At 38.5% G+C, this 19,604-nt stretch overlaps 1 protein-coding gene across 4 annotated transcripts in view; it reads right to left on the reverse strand.

Annotated features, from left to right (window-relative positions):
- Window positions 1–4,638: 4,638 nt before the first annotated feature.
- Window positions 4,639–19,604, reverse strand: part of ahcyl2b (adenosylhomocysteinase like 2b) — a 43,012-nt gene continuing 28,046 nt past the window's right edge. For all 4 annotated transcript variants that reach the window (XM_017693993.2, XM_017693991.2, XM_017693994.2 and 1 more), the window contains exons 6-17: window positions 19,467–19,561; window positions 18,996–19,102; window positions 18,261–18,377; window positions 16,065–16,128; window positions 15,727–15,815; window positions 14,221–14,291; window positions 12,050–12,144; window positions 11,553–11,651; window positions 10,184–10,252; window positions 9,323–9,401; window positions 6,116–6,236; window positions 4,639–6,014 (exon numbers count right to left, since the gene is read on the reverse strand). In XM_017693993.2, coding sequence (XP_017549482.1) covers window positions 6,008–6,014; window positions 6,116–6,236; window positions 9,323–9,401; window positions 10,184–10,252; window positions 11,553–11,651; window positions 12,050–12,144; window positions 14,221–14,291; window positions 15,727–15,815; window positions 16,065–16,128; window positions 18,261–18,377; window positions 18,996–19,102; window positions 19,467–19,561 — 1,013 coding nt within the window. In that variant the 3' untranslated portion in view covers window positions 4,639–6,007. The remainder of the gene's footprint in view (window positions 6,015–6,115; window positions 6,237–9,322; window positions 9,402–10,183; window positions 10,253–11,552; window positions 11,652–12,049; window positions 12,145–14,220; window positions 14,292–15,726; window positions 15,816–16,064; window positions 16,129–18,260; window positions 18,378–18,995; window positions 19,103–19,466; window positions 19,562–19,604) is intronic.

The following is a 19,604-nucleotide window of genomic DNA, read 5'->3' on the forward strand; positions in this document are numbered from 1 at the left end:
AGGCCATATACAGTTAGGCCCACACTCATGGAGCACTACAGCACACTTGATCAGGTCGGAGTGAACAGTTGAATGAGTCTTGAAAAGGTCAGAGCCCACTGACACCTTGTCCTGTGGTTGTGTCAATTCTAAGGGAAGGTCAGTATTCAATATGTTATCCCTGTACAATAATTAATTATGGAATAAAAACAAGAAAGGAGAAGCTACAGGATCATCTGAGGTGACCAACTTTGGCCTTGTTCTGTGTGCTTGAAAACACTTGAAGCACTTTGACCATATGAATGTATGGAACTGTGTTTATATACACAATCTGAAACAACAGAAACCTGATACAGGTTCCTATTTTCCCATGTGGATTTATCAGTTCCTGTACAGAGGAGGAAGCCAAGGGGCCTAAATGCCCTTTCCTTACTTCTGGGGAATTTGAGCTTTTAAGATGATCTGAAATCAGCTTCATATTCAACCACTCAAAAAGGCAAATCTGCTCTTTAGTTTACACTTGAACATTCCATATTCACCAGCATTTGTTCTCTCCCAATGATAAGGGCCACAAACAGGCTATGCTCTATTGTAGCTACTGTTTCAAGGCTGGACAAGTTTTACTAGAGTGACCATATGTCCACATTTTGGAACCTAAAAGATTGCCCACAATGTTTGAGATTTGCCTTGGCTTTAATGTTGACATTTGCTTCCTACAGTCTGCCTTGTACTGCTCTTCAGCCCCGGGTATCATCTTTTTTTGTAAACCTTGTAAATTTTGTAAAATCCTATCTTTACAGAATATAAAAAAAAAATCCAGTTCAACCTACTGAGAAACTGTATCGCATTCCAGCTTTTGCCAAAACAGCTTACGAACATTTAGAGCAGGTTAATCATTTCAAATGATAATTATTTTGTAAGGGTGTAAAAGATCACAGTTAAGATATATTATCTGTAGTTTTGTTGTCATGTAATTGGGCTAATGTTAGCATGGTGGCAAATTCATAGTTGTGCCCTTCCTGCCTAGTTTAAAATAGTTATAATGACAATCCAGTTAGGTAGTGCTGCATTTAAATAAATACATAAATAAATAAATATTTTCAATGTTATGTAGTGAGTCTAAACTCCAGCCTGAATTCATTACAATGACCAAACTTCTATAAAACTGCCAACTGTAACTGGGAGTTACATGACTTGGTAACTAGGTAACATGGGTGTCTGTTAGTTAATGCAACAGAATTGGCCATTATATTCTCCTCTAAGCATGTTGAGCTGACAACTTCATTAAGACAGTGCCCTCCAACCCTGGCCCTGTAGAGCTCCCATTCTGCCATTCTCCCATGAGTTCCAACCTGTATCCAATAAGCTGCACTGAACCCTTTCTTAACTCTAATACATGTGATTCAGCCAATCAGGGACTTGGGAAGAGGTTTATCAGCCGGAGTAAGTGTGGCAAATTGTGGTTGGCACTAGGCTCTGCAGGAAGGCGGCTCCCCAGGACCAGGGTTGGAGACCACTGCATTAACAAAAAGTACATAAAAATGTAGTGGCACTTCATGTGACTTGAAGGATATGCTAGATTTTACCCTCCCGGCTTGGTTAAAAGCACAGATTAAGTGCACAGAGGAGTGTACTTGACCTAACCACAGGTCTAGACTGAAGGGGCCTTAAGGGGAGAGCCCACATCTCAGCCAAAGCCTCGTCATCCTTAAGCTCAGTCTGTTGCTGACCCGTGACTCGATGACAGATGTGTTTGGGTGGGCACAAAAAACAGCGACCCCAACTCAATGCTGACTTGCTGAAAGCCTCAGGCTGTACACTGACACACAGCAAGAGAGAGTGAAGAGATTAAGCCAGTATGTGAATGGCGACAGCAGCTGCCCTTGTCCACACTCGCACAGTCATGTGGCCATAGAATGGGCTATTAGCACATACTCCAATTATAACCCTTATCTGTTGGATCTGCAGCCAGGAATTTGCTAGGAGGTGGCTAAGAATAGACGGCTCAGTCAGGGTTAACCTGAGCTTGGCATGTGGCTGAACTTCCAGTCTACAACATTCTGTCTTAAATGTCTTTTAATGGGCCTGTATCATGGAAAGCTTAAGAACTTTAAGGTCAAAGTTGCTATTCTGCCTCAGTCTATACATGGTTGGCCTTTTCCAACCCAGGGAGAATGAAGATGGTATAAATACATGGGTAAACACATTTGGCTGTTTTGTCATCATGTGCATTTCACCATTTACAAGATGTTAAGCGCTTACAGAACAAATCTAAAACTCAGACAAAAAATTAGCAAATGCAATAAAAAAAAAAAAAAACATTTTAATTTTAAACTAAAGCTATAATGGATTAGTGAACTGAACTTGTTTGCTCGCTGCTGGGAGGGCGTTACAGTTCACTCCCCACTAATTACTTTTAGACGGCCCCCAATATTTTTTTTCTCACCACATCCCTGGAGATTTCAGTCCAAGCTTGATGGTCTGTTCTGTATTTGGATGCCAGCCCAGGTTATGTGCCTCATTTTACTCTCATAGGTCAGTTAATCATAACAGGGGTATTTGCATATACAAATCTTAAAAGGTACAGTAACAACTGTTGATAGGCGAAAATATTTTGGCATATAAAACCTGTTTTAAGTGCATTTTGAGGGGAAAAAAGAATATAGGGATTTTAATGCTATGTCCCAATATCATTCTAATAAGAGATATTTCACAGTATATTCCTGATAGGCCCACAACTTTTACTGATTGATGAAAAACACTTGTTTTTTTGTTTGTGCTTGGGGTCATTGCACTTTAGTTGCCGACAAGAAAAATTTGACATCCCCCACTTTAGACTCTTTCTATAGTGAGTAGCAAGTAGGCCCTTCATCCAGTGCAAAAATAAATAAATAACAATAAATTTTAAAAACCACCCTCTGTCAACAGACAAGGCAACAGAGTCTACAAATACTAGTGAGAACAGGAGTTACACAAAGCCAAACTCTTTATATACAACTAGAACTCCCACACAGATCACTGGGGGGGCACACGTTGCACAGTTCAGTGCAAAGGCAACATAGTCAGCAATTACCTAAAACAATTACCTCTGATACATATTTGAGTTTCACTTTTTATTCTTTAGGGTTACATATTATTGCTCATCTACCATTATCACTTGCAATATTTAAACATTGTTTTGACAACATTAAAGATTTTCTTTTTTGTACTGAATACAATAAATACAGTAGAGTGGATCTGATTTAGTTTCTATTAAACTCGTTCTCCTTACGAGATGCTGGTGACGACCTGATGTGCATGTTGCTATGGGACCACTGATCGTGTTGGCCTCACAGGCTCGGATCCTGAGTCAACTGCAACACAGCAACAAAGTTCTGGCCTTCCAGGAAACCCGTACACACACACACACACACACACACACACACACACACACACACACACACACACACACACACACACACACACACACACTCACCCGCCTCAAATACTCATGCACACAGTTTTTAAAAAAAAAATAAATAAAAAAATAAGACAGTGGGTTTAACACGCATATAGACAACTACATCTGCTCTAAACAATGTTTGCATGAGGCCAATTAAGAAGAGTTTTGTGCTAAAGGCAGACAGATTAGGAGACTGACAGATTAAATCTAAAAAAAAATCTGTCAGATGGGGAAAGACAGCGTAGGGTATCAGAACATGTACAGCTTTAACACCAAATATAACCAGGGCACAAAACACAAAGCTGTGACGGCTTAGGGATTTGGAAAATATAATAACGAATGCAATACGGCAGACTTAAGGTTTGTTTGGACAGGGCAGAAATGCTGAGGGGATGTTCAGGAACATCTTTTCTACTGATTTTTCAAAATGTCTGCTTAATTCAATCATGGTGATGTAAACAAAGTAATTTACAGTGGTTTGATGTGAAAAGGTTCCTTGTTTAAAAAAAAAAAAAATGCTATTTTCTTGGTGGTGATACAAGCCATAGGACGCAAACAGCCATTTTACATTTACATTTTATTTACTAATCAAAACAAAACAAGCAGCCTCTGGTAAATCTGAGAAAAAAAAACGCTTTTGGGAGGACCACTTTGTCCTACAATGCCCTGCACATCCCTCTCTGCCAGGAATAGTTTAACAAAATATGTTTAGGCTAGTTTATCATAAAACTATTGTAAATGTCTCAGGATGCAAGTATCCTACTTGTAATCAATTTTGTATAACAACTTTCTGTGAGGAAGTTTTTGAGAGATTCAACTCTTAACACATCCAGTTACTTAAGTTCATTTAAGTTTCTCTAATCACTCTGAATGACTTTGTTCACATCTTAGCCATTGAATGTGCAGAAATTTTGAAACATTTGTTTCAAAAACTCCCCTTTAGTTGGACCAGCCAGTCCACTGGTCTGCTTAACACTGTTCTGTTGTTAACAAGTAATACACAAACTATATTTGAACTGCAAATATGTATGAGAACTTGGCCTGGCCAGCTCACACAACGCATTTTAAAGGCCAACAATGACACAACCCAAAAGACAGAGAAGCAGCCCGTATCAGCACAAAATATGTAAATGCAATTCATTCTCTTTGTGAGAAACACAGAGGTCGCAAAGGGACGAGGCAGACAAGCTGCCCATGAAGATCTTTCAAAAGTGTAGTAAAATAAAGGTCCCGATTTTATTACATTTGAATAGGCCAGTCACAAAGGCAGCTTTGCACTTTACAGTCCTGCAAACAACAAAAGCCGAACCGGTTCACTCCAAGCACCCGTCCAGACACTGAAATGTGTACCTACGTCACTCTTGGCTTCAGTTAATCCCCTGCTCTCCAATTCTGCTGTTGCTCACATCAGCAGAGGACCTGGCAAAAAAACTTGGTACCGGTTTGACTGTACATTTGGTATCTCATTGAAATAGTCTCTACTTCACAGTATATAAAATGAAGGTTTCAGTACATTTAATATTACACTAGAATATCATAACATTTAATTGCTTATCTTTATAATGACAGAGGATGATTTCATGGGAACAAAAATGGGAGGCAGAAGATAGAAAAATCTTAAATTTCTGTATAAATATCTAAATATACACCCCTGTGATTGACTATACAGCCTGATAAGCGTCTGCAGTAATGTAATAACATGGAAAGGAAATCAAGACCTAGAGAATTTGTGAAATGCTTATAAGGAACATTTTAAAACATCAATACTGGCTTTGTTACAACACAGAAACAGTGCGTTCATTTTTGGGAGACACATTGAGATGGTGACACCAATGAAATCTTTTTTCTTCCAGTTTGAGTGACAGCTGGGAAAGAGGCCCTGCCCCACATCTATCAGTATCCAGTTAAAATTTTAACTAGTCTACTTTAATTCTGAACCAAGAGAACAAAATTCTAAAATTTTTAGTAAAAATCAATACAAGTTTAAAAAGTAAACAAAGAAAAAAAAAATAACACATTTTAATAATGTGATGGAAAGAAAAGCTATGATTAGGACTCTGTGGACCCAACCGTAATCTTGTCCCACCCCACCATTTCATAAAAAGTAAACAGAAGTAGAAAATAAAGACAATAGGACAAAGTACATGTCCGTCACAAAATCATCAAAAGGTTAAAGAACGCACATTTGTTTAGTTAGTTGTTTGTTTTTTTTGTTTTTTTTTTGTTTTTGTTTTTTTTTAGGTTTTCCAACATTAGCTTAGTCATAGTTAAACAATAGAAGATTTCTAAATGGATTACGTACTATTGACACATGAAGCTAAGAGAGGATGAAACAGTGAAATCTTCATGAAGACGGTGCTAGGATGGGCCACTAGCAGTAGCAGCTCGTAAAAGGATTAGAGTTATGTTATTCTAGCAGAAAATAAATAAACACTGCCGCAGCATCATTAGCCACATCCTTGGCTCCAGCCAGTCAGCACAGAGCCTCTCTCTCCCCCGAAAGAGAGACGCTGAACCCCAGCCTTGCACGGTACGGGCTGATGAGTTGCGCCAAATTTCTCTTCAATTTCCCACAGACCAGGTGGTTTAGTACCTGTAACACAAAACATTAAAGCACAAAGAATTTTAAACTAACCTAAAGGAAAAGAGAAAATACACAGAAATATATTCTATAAGCTCCTAACAGCTACTCGCCTGTAGTAATTTGGCTTGAAGGGGCCGTTCTTGTTCAGGCCCAAATACTTGGCCTGCTCATCAGTCAGCTCGGTGAGGTGGGCATCAAACGTGGGCAGATGAAGGCTGGCCACATACTCATCTACACAAAAACACATCAGCATTCAGCAATAACAAAGTAGATAATACAGAACAGGAGACACCTTCACCAGCTGAATCTAAGATTGATTGTCATTTAGGGAATAAAATCGATCCTAAACCACACATTCAGAGTAGTTAGTTTAAAATTAGCAACATGAAAAATTTTGGTTGCATCATAAAAACTTTAGAGGTGCGCTACAAAACGCAGAGTGATGATTTTCACTGTATGCAGCCCAACAGTATCCAGACATAAACAGAAAATACTGCAGCCATGATTATGACACAGTAAGGTAACTAACATTCATCTTTCAGTTTTACATATACATGCATCAGTCATCCAACCCATGGGCACCACCAATGGCCATAAGAGAGTGCAGGACCCTCACACACCGGCAAGAGCCATTAGTGACCGTGAAAGGAGGACGAGACCCATTAAGACAGCACAGAAGTTACGAAAACCGCCTCCCCGGTCCCACTTCCTGTTCCACAGCAAGGCCGCTAGGGTATGCCTCTCACGTTCGATTCCAATGGCCAAGCTGTGGAGCATGGGTGGTGACGAGGAGGCGGAGTGACCAGCTCTCTTTGCCCTTTTGGCTCATGAGGTCTTGCTGCCCTTAATGAGAGCTGGCTGAACCTGATCCGGCGTTGGCAGAGTGAGCCCCTTTAAAAAGGAGCAGAGAGGGAACAAACAGAGATGAGGGGGACAAGCAGCAGCTTCAACATACTGAAGTTTGAGAAAAAGAGAAAAACATCTAGTAACCACAGAGAGATGGCTACTTTTGATTTAGCATGATTTTATTCATGTTTTTTTTGTGTGGAAAATTAAATGAAACAGCTTCTGTAACCCTCAACCCTGCCTCCAGTGTCCTTCCTCCACCTGAGGTAGGACATGGCACCACATAGTTCAGGGAAAGCACACCAGTCAAATCAGTCAACAAGTGACAGACATTCTGAGTGACTTTACAGTTGAGTACTCAACCTAGTTTAAAGAAAAAAGGGTAACTGATCACTGATTGTAAATTTGATATTTTGCTCTATTCACAGCATCCATGTAATAACAGGAACCACACATCAATATAATACAGTAAATTAGACAAACTGTTTAAAATTTTTTTTTTAAATCACTATTTTGCCCATGTTACAAAAATGACCTTAACTTCTATTGATGCTAAATGTGATTGGTAAGTAGTTTCCTGCTCTGCACACTGTGACTACATTAAGCCTTCTGGTGCAAGATACAATTGCTGGTTTGAAGTTAAAAAAAAAAAAAAAACGTTCTGAGTTTTGTTTGAAGCTGTTGGGCCACTCTTTTCGACCGGGTTGTTTTAGAGTAGCACCATTTTGACACATGGCTGTTCCTTTCTGTGACTGATTACTGTACATGTCAATCAAAGGCTCCCTTTAGCAATTATTATTAACCACAGGATGGTTCATTTTAAGGTTTCTTATCGCTCAAATCTACCAGCCATGTGCATGAGCACATTGTCTAAGATGCCAAAAAAAAAAAATCAACTGGTCAATCATCGTAAGATGACCAATCTTAAACACAGAGGTAAGTTACTTTTTTTCAGCATTAACATTACGCCACTTAGTCTGGCTTGTAGTTGGACAACATGGATCTAATCTAAAGAAGCAGGTCCAACTTTGACAGGCTTACAGAACAATTTTCAGGGTCGCAAAAACACAGATGCAGTTAACTTGTTTCACTACATCAGTTAACAGCTTTCACTGTTGATCCTGATTTAGATACTCAGGCTGTGATTAATCTGCATGCGCATTGTAAAGGATGGCAACTCATTCTACAGCTAATTATGTGAAACATGAGGAGTCACCCCCCCCAAAAAAAAGCTTATACTGTCTAATTATGTAGAAAGTAAAGAATTTTCAGCAGTAAAAAGCTGCCGTTACTCACACCAGGGTAAGATCACCTGAGCTTAAAGTTAGCAGAGTCATCAAAAAAAGTGTGTTGTGAGACGGACTCCTGGATTGAGAAAGCTGAAAAGGGAATCTGAGAATCTGTAATTAAACTGTGGTTTAATAGAAGCCAGTTACAAATGTGTGTAATTTAGACAGCTTGTAGATGTCATTGTTATGAATTAGACTCTAATTTTACAGATGGGGGGAAGGTCCCAAAAATCCTATTTGAGGCCCTCAAAAGACTGGAGCTAGCCCTAACACCTACTAAATTGCTGGTGCCAATTTTGAGATATAAGTTAAAGCTACACTGAAACTACTTACTTTGTGAAACTTTACATTTTAGGAGCTCAAACACAAACATAGCGGTGGTTAACTTTTGCCTAGTTTGAACGTAAACTTGCATTTAGCTTGTACACGTGGCTACAGGCATCCAAGCACAGCACAGAAAAAAGCATAATACATAATTAGAGCGAAACACAGGAAGTGACTTGGATTAAAGAAATGCTTTCATAACCTGGACAGAATATATGCTAGTGCCAGGCTGGCAAGTGGAAAGCCTAATTTGGATGAGTAATGAAGTGAAAGCCGAGACAAAAGAATAACCTCTCCGCTTCAATCATTGAGAGCATGTGTGATAAGCGCCTAATTTCCAGTCTTTACCAACTGTAATTAGCTTCCCCATATTTATCCTTTTCCAGACACAAAACACCTGTGTGCTCATGCCATCTCCCAAGATAAACTTCTCTTATTTATGCTATTCATGACGTACAGGATTGGCAAGAAAGGGGGAACGAAAGACAGAAAACTGAAAGATTATAAAGACTGAGATAGCAGTGAATGGCGCAGTGAGCAGTAGCAGCAGTCTCTGACAGGCTGACCTATATTCAACTCCCTCATTCTTCCGTCTCTCTGCAGGGCCCATGCTGGGGCCCACATGGCTAAGCTCTGAACAGGAGTCTGAAGACATGCTGAATCTTACATTATAGCACAATTTGCTGAAAAACGGCTACTAAAAACCATCTACTGCCATTAGTGACAGCAAATAATATCTATCTACATAGACACCCAGTGTAACTTGGTATAAATTGTATTTAAAGAGCAGTTTAGAGTCAACAATAACTGTCTTCATGACATTGCCTGTGCTCATGTGTATGTGTGTGTCTCTCTTACCCATTTTCTTAGGCAGCAGGTAGACGTCCTGTTTGTAGCGGCCCTCTGGAGCATTGTACAGTTCGATCAGAGCTAGGGCCTGGGGAGAAAGGATCCAAAACTGGGTTACTATGACAACAGTGGGGCTGAGCGCACACACACACACTACAGAGCCTGGAGACAACATGCTGCTGCAGAACACCCAGGCAAAGACAGCCATGTCATTTAAGTAAACATACACACAAACATGAGCACATTACTGGGGGTAATGCAGTATAAAGTATTATGTTTCAGTAACAATAACTTTTTCATGTAACAAAGTTTACATCTTAAATTCTAGTAATCACATTTGTCATTGACTTAAAAGGCAATGCAGGTGATGTTTCAAAATTTCTGCTTAATTCAGTAATTAAGATATAAACGAATAATTCGGATTCAGGTTTGTTGTGAATTGTAGAGTAACAAGTAAACTTAAAGAATCCGAATTGTTCACAGTGGTGGTGATAAGAAAGCAGATGGCTGAAGAGTTTCAAGTCTCTAGAAGTCCCCTCACCGAAAGTTATTACATGAAATGGTTACGAATACATTGCCTGATATCTGATACACAATTTTTGGCCTGTTTTGGCCTAAAAGGGAGATACATGCAGGACGTTATAAGGCCAATAACACCAAGAAAAGAACTGTAGGTTCACAGGTTGTTGAAATACAATGGTTTTATCTGTGTTACTGACTGACTGTGAATGACTGAATTATGCACAAATTTTAATAAATTAGAACTGGAATTCCCCTTTTAAAGGACTTCTAAGTTTTCATTTGTAAAGTTGGCAAAGATGTGTGGGTTCAGTGCCCCGAATAAAAATAATCCTGTCCTGAGCCTCTCACCTGAGTTGTGGCTGTGATGGACAGGACAAATGTGGGCACAGTGGAGCAACTCAGGTTGAGGAGCCGACCCTAGGAAATAACACACACCCCCACACACACACAAAACCAAATAAATAAAATAAGGCAAAACACGAAGACATCACTGCTCTTTATGCATTTAATTCTCTCAAGGTTGCACTATGTAAGAATTGCTTTGTTAAAATTCAAAGAACTAGTGCTACTAGTCAGAAGAAGAAGAAAACACATGCAAAAACATTGTGTCTGTGCGCTGCAAGTCATGATGTAAAGCCTGAAATAATAATTTAAAAGCCTGAAATAATAATTTAAAATTCATTCAGAATTATGGGGGTTTTTCAGACCACGTCATCTTTTATGTTTTAACGTGACTTGCACATGCTCAAAAAAAAGGTCTGGCTTGATGTTTAGGTCTCAAATGCCAAATAAACATTTTAGCCATGTAAAAATTATGACAATAGTAGATAATTCATCCTCGGAAGACACAGTTTTGAGCTCTCTTTGAATTCTCTTTCAACATGCTCACCAACATCAGATTCGTCCAGATTTATTCAAGCCATGTGCAATTACGCATTTTCACCTGAGAATTTGGCAAATGTCTAAAACTATCATACTGCAGCTTTAACCATTTTAAGAGAGGAACCATCACTGAAATGCACCACACTGCGATTACAGAGCTTTATAAAACAGTTAGTTCCGACAAACAATTTGTTTGCTTGAGATCTGCTCTTGTGCTGTTTTTTTCCCCAACAATAATGGTATCACTCATCTGAGTACCAGTTGCTAACTAACATCTTGCTTTATGCTGCAGCTAACTATTACTGATTTTCTACTTCAGCAGAAAAATTCCATACAATAGAAAGCATGGGTAAGACAATATTTGACCTGCAGCCAGTTTGCACAGATTCTGAGGAGGAGTGTGAGAGCAGGAGTACATCAAATTTCTAACCTGTCCTTGCTGCTAAACAAGCTTTTTAGGCGGCTTGACAGAGTAACAACTAAACAAACTAGAATTAGATAAAACAGGATACAATTGAGCAAACAGGATGGGCTGTGAAATTATTTTCAGACAACATTCAGGTAAAAACAAACCAAAATTCATGTAAAATAGAGGCAAATACTGAAAAACCTGAGCTGAACCTGAAATAGAAACAGTTTTATGGCTTAATCTAAACAGTAAAAGGCTACTGCTTTTGGCGGCTGAGATGGCGTATGGTACTTGACTTTGGCTCATGCCTGAAACTAAATTCACCATAAAGCACTGGCTCTCATAGTTCATTGCTTTAAATGAAAGATGAAAACCTCATGTTTACTTTTTCAAAAGCATTTGAGATGGCGTCAGTTATGACCTCACCTCTGCAAGAAGCACTATCCTCTTCCCATCAGGCCAGATGACATGGTCCACCTGGGACCTCACACGCTCCCAGGTCAACTCAGGGGTCCGCAGACTGGCCTGAAATTCATATTATATAAGAACAATACATTCCTAGTGTTGAACTGTAATAGTGTTAAAATTGTGTTTAAAATGTATTAAAATATTCTTTCAAAAATAAATCAAACTCACAAACACACAAATACACAAAAAAAAATACTGTACTGTTTTACCTGAAATTTACTTTACTATTTTTCATGAAATGTGCATGTTAGCTCCAGTCACATTGGTGCAGTGTGTAAAAATTTTAAAAAACAATACCAAAATCATATCAAATTGAATTTATCTTCATCATAATCATAATCAAATGCTTGTAAAGTAAGGGAGAATGGGATATCCCTACGTTTTAACTATTTTCAACATGCATGTGGGCGCACATCTCTTCTAAACAGTGACTGAGGTCAATGAGGTTTGCTCACCACATCGATCTCTGTGTTAGAGTGGCCCATGTTGCAGACGATGCAGCCATTCTTCATGCGGTCCAGGTTTTCTCTCACCACCACATTCTTATTACCTAAGAGCAACACACACCAAAAATGAGCACACCTCAGAGTCAATTTCTAATTCCATTCAGTACAGTTGGGGAGAGCCCTGAAAGTGATATTGATCTGGAAAAAAAAAAAGAGACTGGAGCAATCTCTCTCCAGGTCTTGCTCACAGAGTCATTACATATGCAGGAGTAAGTAGAATAATTGTTTCCGTGAAAGCAGAGCTCTTTTCAGTATGCTAAGAAAGTATAAAAGCATCCATAGTATAACAGTACAATCATCAATATAGAGGCACCAAACTGACATCAACTCTAAAGTTTACATTTTTGCTTTTCTTCCTCTGATCATTGACTCAAAAGCGTTTTAACATTTGACATTACTGTGCACTTTCATTACTACTATTAGTAGAGGGAATATATAGAGAAATTCTATCTAGGTGAAAGTAAGTTGGGTTTTTGACTACCGTGTCAAAATCTTACCAAATAAAAAATTGAAGAATGGAGACCACAGTGTAGATTATGTATGTGTCTATATATATATATATACATACATACATACATACATACACACACACACACACACACACACACACACACATTTTTGAACACATTCAAGTATTCAAGTATATAAAGTAAAAAGTAAATACTAAATTAAAAGATAACAAAAATTAAAAGTTTTCAGTTTTTGCTGGTGTGCTTGTGGGTCTGTTGTATGTAATGTTGATAATGGTATAACAGTGATAAATCATTTAAAAAAGTAACTTTTCTTTGGGAACTATTTTGCCTTAGAATGCCCTGCAAGTACATCTCCACCATGAATGAATTAAAAATGTTTTAGGCCAAATGCTTCTCTCATTATCACAAACCAATGTCTCAGGCAACAGGTAATGTATTTGTAACCGTTTGTAACCAGTAATAATTTTCTATGAGGGAGCTTTTAGAGGTATTAAACTCTTCAGAATGTCTGGTTCTTATCACCACCAATGCGAACAATTCTGAGTTGGCAAGTTTTGCTAAAACTTAAATGTGATATATACGACATTTTAAACTTTAATATAGCAGCAAACAACCGTTCTCTATGTAAAGATATAGTGGTGTAAAGATACACCTCCTTTCGTCACTCCAACAGCAGAGATGACTGTGATGGTCAGAGTTTTTATATGATTATAACCTAACTGCTACACCATTTAAGGTGGAGCGACAATATTCAATATTCATTTGTCCGCATAACGCTTGTGAAAACTTTTTGTGGCTAAGAAGATTAATTAATTAAAAAATAATTATTGAGTACAGTAAAGTACAATTAATCAAATGTGTTTCACCACAATCATTAGTAAGTGACAAATACATGCACTCAAACAACTATTACAAATGATGTGCAGTGCTTGGTCCACAACAGAATATAAGCTGGTCAACTGAAACTGAGTGCAATTCAGAACTATGTAAAAAGACACTCAAACAGTGAGCAAGACTACAACATGTACCTGCATCTGTGCATGTGGAATTTTTTTTTAATGTGTTTATATTCTATGCAACAAAACACTAAATACTTATATCAAAGATATCCATGACTTGGCCATAAGACCCTTAGATTAAAAAGATAAATACAGAAAATGATCACAACAGTGATACATATATCAGACAGACACAAGCATAAAATTATTACAGCAATACTACAAAATACAAAACTTCTTGAATAAATGTGCAGCTTTAAAACTGATAAGATATAGACAGAAAACCTTGCCTTGCTCATTTAAATCTATCTATTGCTAAGGTTGAGGATGATCATTTCAATTTGCTTGTTTGCTCTCTTCAAAGTTAGTTCTTATGTCTCTGTAACTGCTTTAAATGACTGTGCAAGACTGACTGCGGGAGAATTAATGAACAGTGAAATTGCCCGAGGCGTGCAGTATCTCAGTGGCAATTAGCTTGTAATCTCGGCCAAAATCAGAGCACAGAACTGACAGTAATTAGAGCCACTGTGCTAAAAACAAAAACCTTGCTCTCAAACTTGGCCAGTGAGTGTAGCTTGGTTCAACAAGAAGAGAGACAGAGGGCTAGAAGGAGGTGTGGTCAGTAAGTAACAGAGTTAGTAAATCGAACCTGTGCAGGTGATGACAATATCCACTTGTCTGATGACCTCATTCAGCTTGACCAGTCTGAAGCCGTCCATGCTGAGAGGTAAAGAGACAATGGTAAAGAGAAAATCACACTGGCTATAGGACACAGAGGTTCAGCTTCATACCAACCATAAGCCAATCATCTTATGAAGGAAAAAAAATATTGCATTGCAATAGTCTGGCCAATAATCAAATTTGTAACCCAAATGTAGCCCAATCAGGGAAGACATGTTTAGTGTTTAAGTTTATTTCCTTAGTTTTGCACTAGAGCTATGTCTTGTATGTAGCTAACTTCTAATGGAAGCTTATAACCTCATGTTAAGCACTGTGCAAACTGTATACCTAAATCACCGGACACTCGTCTCAAACCTCACCAACGTGTTAAGTAATCTCAGACAGACTTGCTTATGTGGATTCTGACACAGCCAGACATACTGTTCTCCATTAAAAACACACAAAAGTACAGACAAAATTCAGGCATCTAGCTGTCAATTTTTATATAACAATATAATTCCTTACATGACATAAAGGTCTGCATGGGTATGAAACTGAAGCCTAAGATCTGCATCCACAAGGTTGAAATTTTAATTTGAAACCCAACTCCGACCTGAAAGTGGTATTTTACACAACTGTAATACACTTACAATTTTTTTTTAATTATCTTTATGTCGCTGCTGTTGGAAGAAAACCTTATCTCCAACATGGTAACTTTACAGGAAAAGGAAAAAAAACTGCTTTTAACATAAGTCAACGGAACCAGCCCCCCCCCACCAAGTCATTTTAGGTCATTTCATTTAGTCCTTTCAGGTCATTTCATTTAGTCCTTTCATCATGAAATTTACACATCCTTCATTGTTCGTACATTTTCCCTCTGAGGACCACTATAAATTATTTTTACTTGTCCATTTTCCAGTTTCTCTTTAACCCTTAAAAAATTAAACAGCCTGTTTTTGTGCTTTTAAGACTGACATGTAAATTATTGAAACTTTCACAAGTTCCTCTCGCTACTGTAGAAATACTTAACACACTTAACGTGAACTTTAACAAGCCTACTTAACACAGAAAATGCATGTGCAAAATCTCCAGAGTCCAACACTGCATGTGAAAACGTGTCCCGAACCCGACTCAAACCCAGATACTCTGTCAAGCCTTGTTGGGCTCAGGTCGTATAGCAGACATCTACTCAAACTTCAGATACCAAACATGTCTTTGCTGTGACAATAACGGCTACACTGGGGGTTGGGGGAGCATTTTAGTTTTTGGGCAAACCATCACTTTAACACATTAGATTTCATGCTGCCATTCAATAAAGTGTTAATACTGCTGTTCACACGACCCAATTCCACAGGATAAAAAGCACACATCCCTTATCAGTGCAGAGGAGGTAAATAATGTAATATGACACACTCGCCTTCCCCCTTATCTACAAAAGCATGTGTGCCTATGTATCAGGTCCCCTCCCCCCCGTGCCTCTGGATTGGAGGCTTACCAGGCCTGCAGGGCACAGATGGGGTCGATCTCTGTGACATACACGATGGAGCCCATTGCCTTCAGAGCAGCGCAGCAGCCCTTTCCAACCTAAACACACAGACACACAGACACATGGTTTAGCCTGTTCTTAGACTACACTGCATTACCAATAGTGATCCAGCATTTATAATTTTAGTCTTAGTCTGGGTCATAGTCAGGTCCTCATCAAGAATCAAACTAGTACCACAAATGCAGCAATGTAATCATGAAAATGTATGCGTTTTTGACTGCGTGGTGCCCTCTAGTGGCCATCTGTATTTTTATGTGCTGGGCTTTACCCTATAACACCATTCTTACCTCTCCATATCCACACACCACCACCTGTTTTCCCCCAAACATGACATCAGTGGTCCTCTTCAGACTACACACAGACATACATACAAATACATTTATTAGGGCTGTCAAACTACTAATTAATGACATTATATTACATAGTTAATCATGATTAATGACATTTGTTTAGATTTTTTTCCAGTAGGAGCATACTTTACTCCACTTGCTTAATCAGTTGGTCTCAGCCAAACAAGTGATTCGTTTTAAGAGGTGCACATGAGCTTGATTACAATAAGAGCCTGCAGACACGCTGGCCCTTCGCAGATATGAATGGTGAACCCTGATACACACAGTCAGTGGATTCATCTGCTCCACAACTGTAACCTCTCGCTCTCTTACCACTATGTTATGCTTTGTTTGAGAGGAACTGCAGCTTTTGTTAGTTTGTTCTCACTGATTTACCCATAGTTCAGGGGTGGTTTTTATTTGTAAATAATGTTCAGTCTGGAATTACGCTGGTAATAAACTAATTCCCATCAGTGCAGTAGCTGAAGTAACACTGGTTTTATCAAAAGAATCATCAATTGAACTCGCCATTGAAAAGCTATAATTGAACAACAGGGCTACAGTCAGAGTCAGTAACAGAACCATTTAGCACATGAGCAGCTGACTTTTGCATTGGATGGTTCAAAGGGTCAAACTACAAAAATGCGTTTACAGTAGAGGTGGAGGGAAAAAAATTGATTCTTAGATGCATCGCGATGCAGATGTGAATGATTCTGAATCGATTCGCAAATGTCAAAAATCGATTTTCTAAATATATAATTTCTAATGTAATGTTGACAGAACACAAAAGGTGGAACCTGGAAGCGTGGAAGTGCAGCGCCCGGACACTCTGCACACATAACAAAAACATAACTGGATGAGCGAGAAGTCCGACCAGCTCTGCATTAAAAGCCAGGTTAGGTCAGGAGTCACAACCCAAATGTTAAGAAGAGCCATTTTGTCCTTTCAACAAAAATCAGACCACCTTGGCAGTCACAACATTCATGTCCAGTATGTCTCAGTGTGTGATAATGTCCTAGTATAAGTTAGGATAAAATATAAATGGAAACCCGAACTTCCTTTGTTCTGTTTTCAGCTTTAGCTCAGCTATAGTCGCTTTCCTCCCGTCTCCGCCAGAAAACTTTTCCTCTAAAGTAAATCAGTTTTTTGTAAAAAGTCTCTCAACGTTCGACTCTTTTACGAGGCTCAAGTCGCTTCTTGAATTTTCCCGTTCCACATTAAATTCTGACTGATGCACTAAATGTAAATGCGGCAAAATTTGAAAAGAAAATTTGAAAGAGAAGTGACGTCATCTTCACAACTTTCTAGTGTTTGACAGTCTCTCCTGTTGCAGATTTAACTTGCCAGGAAACCAACTGCGCCGCTTATGAATGCGAATAATGCATCGTTGCTAGGTGACCCGCACTCTGAGTCTCAGTCGTAGCAAAACAGGGCTTTCGCACTATATTGCGCTTGTCCCATTTCGAAGATATTTTACTGACACAGCGATCCCCCCACTCTCTACAAGGATACCAAAACCTAAGATATAAAAACACTAAAGAAAACAGGCAGGACGGCTGTAACGTGCTGTGTGGACATCCACCGCCACTGGGTCTTTCACTGTAACTGCATTTTATCACAGATGAGCAGCAGCAGTGTCTCATGTGCTTCAAGCAATAGCAGTGAATGAAAGCCTTCAAGTTCACTTGCTACATCACTTCAACTTGATTTATTAATAAAAGATATTGGAAGTAAATTCATTATGGATCATTACAAGTATTTGCTTTAAAAATACCAAGTCCTGAGACAGCAGGAAAATATAAATCCTGTATAGAAAAAAAAAAAAAAACGATAATCGTTTTATAATCACATTGCAGCCCTCTGAATCACAATCAAATCGAATCGTGAGGTGCTTAGAGATTCTCACCCCTAGTTTACAGCATCAAAAGTTTTTAGTAATTTTGATACCAGAAATATTTATGGAAATAAAAACATAACATTTATTCTGACACCAGTAACATTTGTGTCAATACAGACAGCTAAGGCAAGTATGAGCTGGACTTTAGACTTTTTGGGACATTTGGAGAACAGGTTGGTTTTGATTACATGTAATATTAAAGAGATATGCATATAATTAAGTAACATTATTATGTCAGTTAATAACCCTTAACCTACCCATCCAGGATGGACTCCCGGCAGCAGTAGAGGTTGTCAAACTTCTGTTTGGTGACAGAGTCATTGACGTTCATGGCAGGCACACACAGTTTCCCAGCCTTGGACAGTTGATATAATCTAGTCACAAAGAGAAGAAATAAAGCGAATATATATATATATATATATATATATATATATATATATAGAGAGAGAGAGAGAGAGAGAGACACTACACAACACACATATCCTAATCAGATTCTCTTTTTAATGGGATTTTATTAAAGGCCTGTATAGGCAATGGTGTTTTATTAAGCGAGAAACACTGCAAGTTAGTCGATAACTATAAATATAACCAATTATGGGATCATAGTATTTGTTGTAATTGGCCATTAAGCAAAAATAAAATCAATAAAATAATAAATAACATTCTTTTAAAAGTGCCTCTGATCTTATTGCGTTTCACATTAAACTCGCTTCAGTGTCAACCCCCTGCAGTAATAGTACACTGTGTTCCATAAATCAGATGAAGGAATTCCTATACAACACCAGTAGATGGCAGTATATTATCAGGAATAAAACGCCAGAGACACTGAAGAGCCATGGGTAGATACAGCTATAAACAAGGATATAATAACACACTCAGTGTATGTGTGCTAACATAATAACTACTGGGCTAAAACATCCACAATACTATGCTTGCTGAAGAGGTTCAGGACTGTATGCAGTTAATGAGATTTTATGAGGCTCACTGCTCACCTATGGACTCCAGTCACACTCTCCTCCACAATGCCTTTAATCTTTTTGAACATGTTTGGGTACTTCTTATAGATCCAGTGAGTCAGGTCCCCGCCATCATCCAGAATCTGAGAAAGATTTGACAAATGAAGACTGGTGGTCTGTCTTTTTATTATATGACTTATTCTTTTATTATATGCAGTCACATCCAAAAGTTGAAGAACTTTAAAAAGTTGGGGAACAAATTTGAATAAGGCATTGTATTGCAAAATTTAGTTCTGAACATATTGGGGGGAAAAAGAACTAATACAAAACATATATATATTTTATATAATTATCTTCTTTTATACGTATTTTGGACTACTCTTCCTCTGTAATGCACACTGAGCTGCTTGTTTCTATGAGATGCACTGTAAAATAAGTATAATTATTATTATTAGCTTTTTATGAAATGGCAGATAGGGTGGCAAGTTTCCTCTCTCTCTCTCTCACCATGTTAGGTTGCCAGCCCTCTAGGTTAACACAGCGATCAATGCACCACCAGAAATCATCTTCAGACTCCCCCTTCCAAGCAAATACAGAGAAACCTGCCAGAGAGGGGACATGAAAGAGTTAAAGCGAGTGAGAGGG

This window comes from Pygocentrus nattereri, chromosome 1 (assembly GCF_015220715.1).
Source record: "Pygocentrus nattereri isolate fPygNat1 chromosome 1, fPygNat1.pri, whole genome shotgun sequence".
NCBI classification, from domain to species: domain Eukaryota; kingdom Metazoa; phylum Chordata; class Actinopteri; order Characiformes; family Serrasalmidae; genus Pygocentrus; species Pygocentrus nattereri.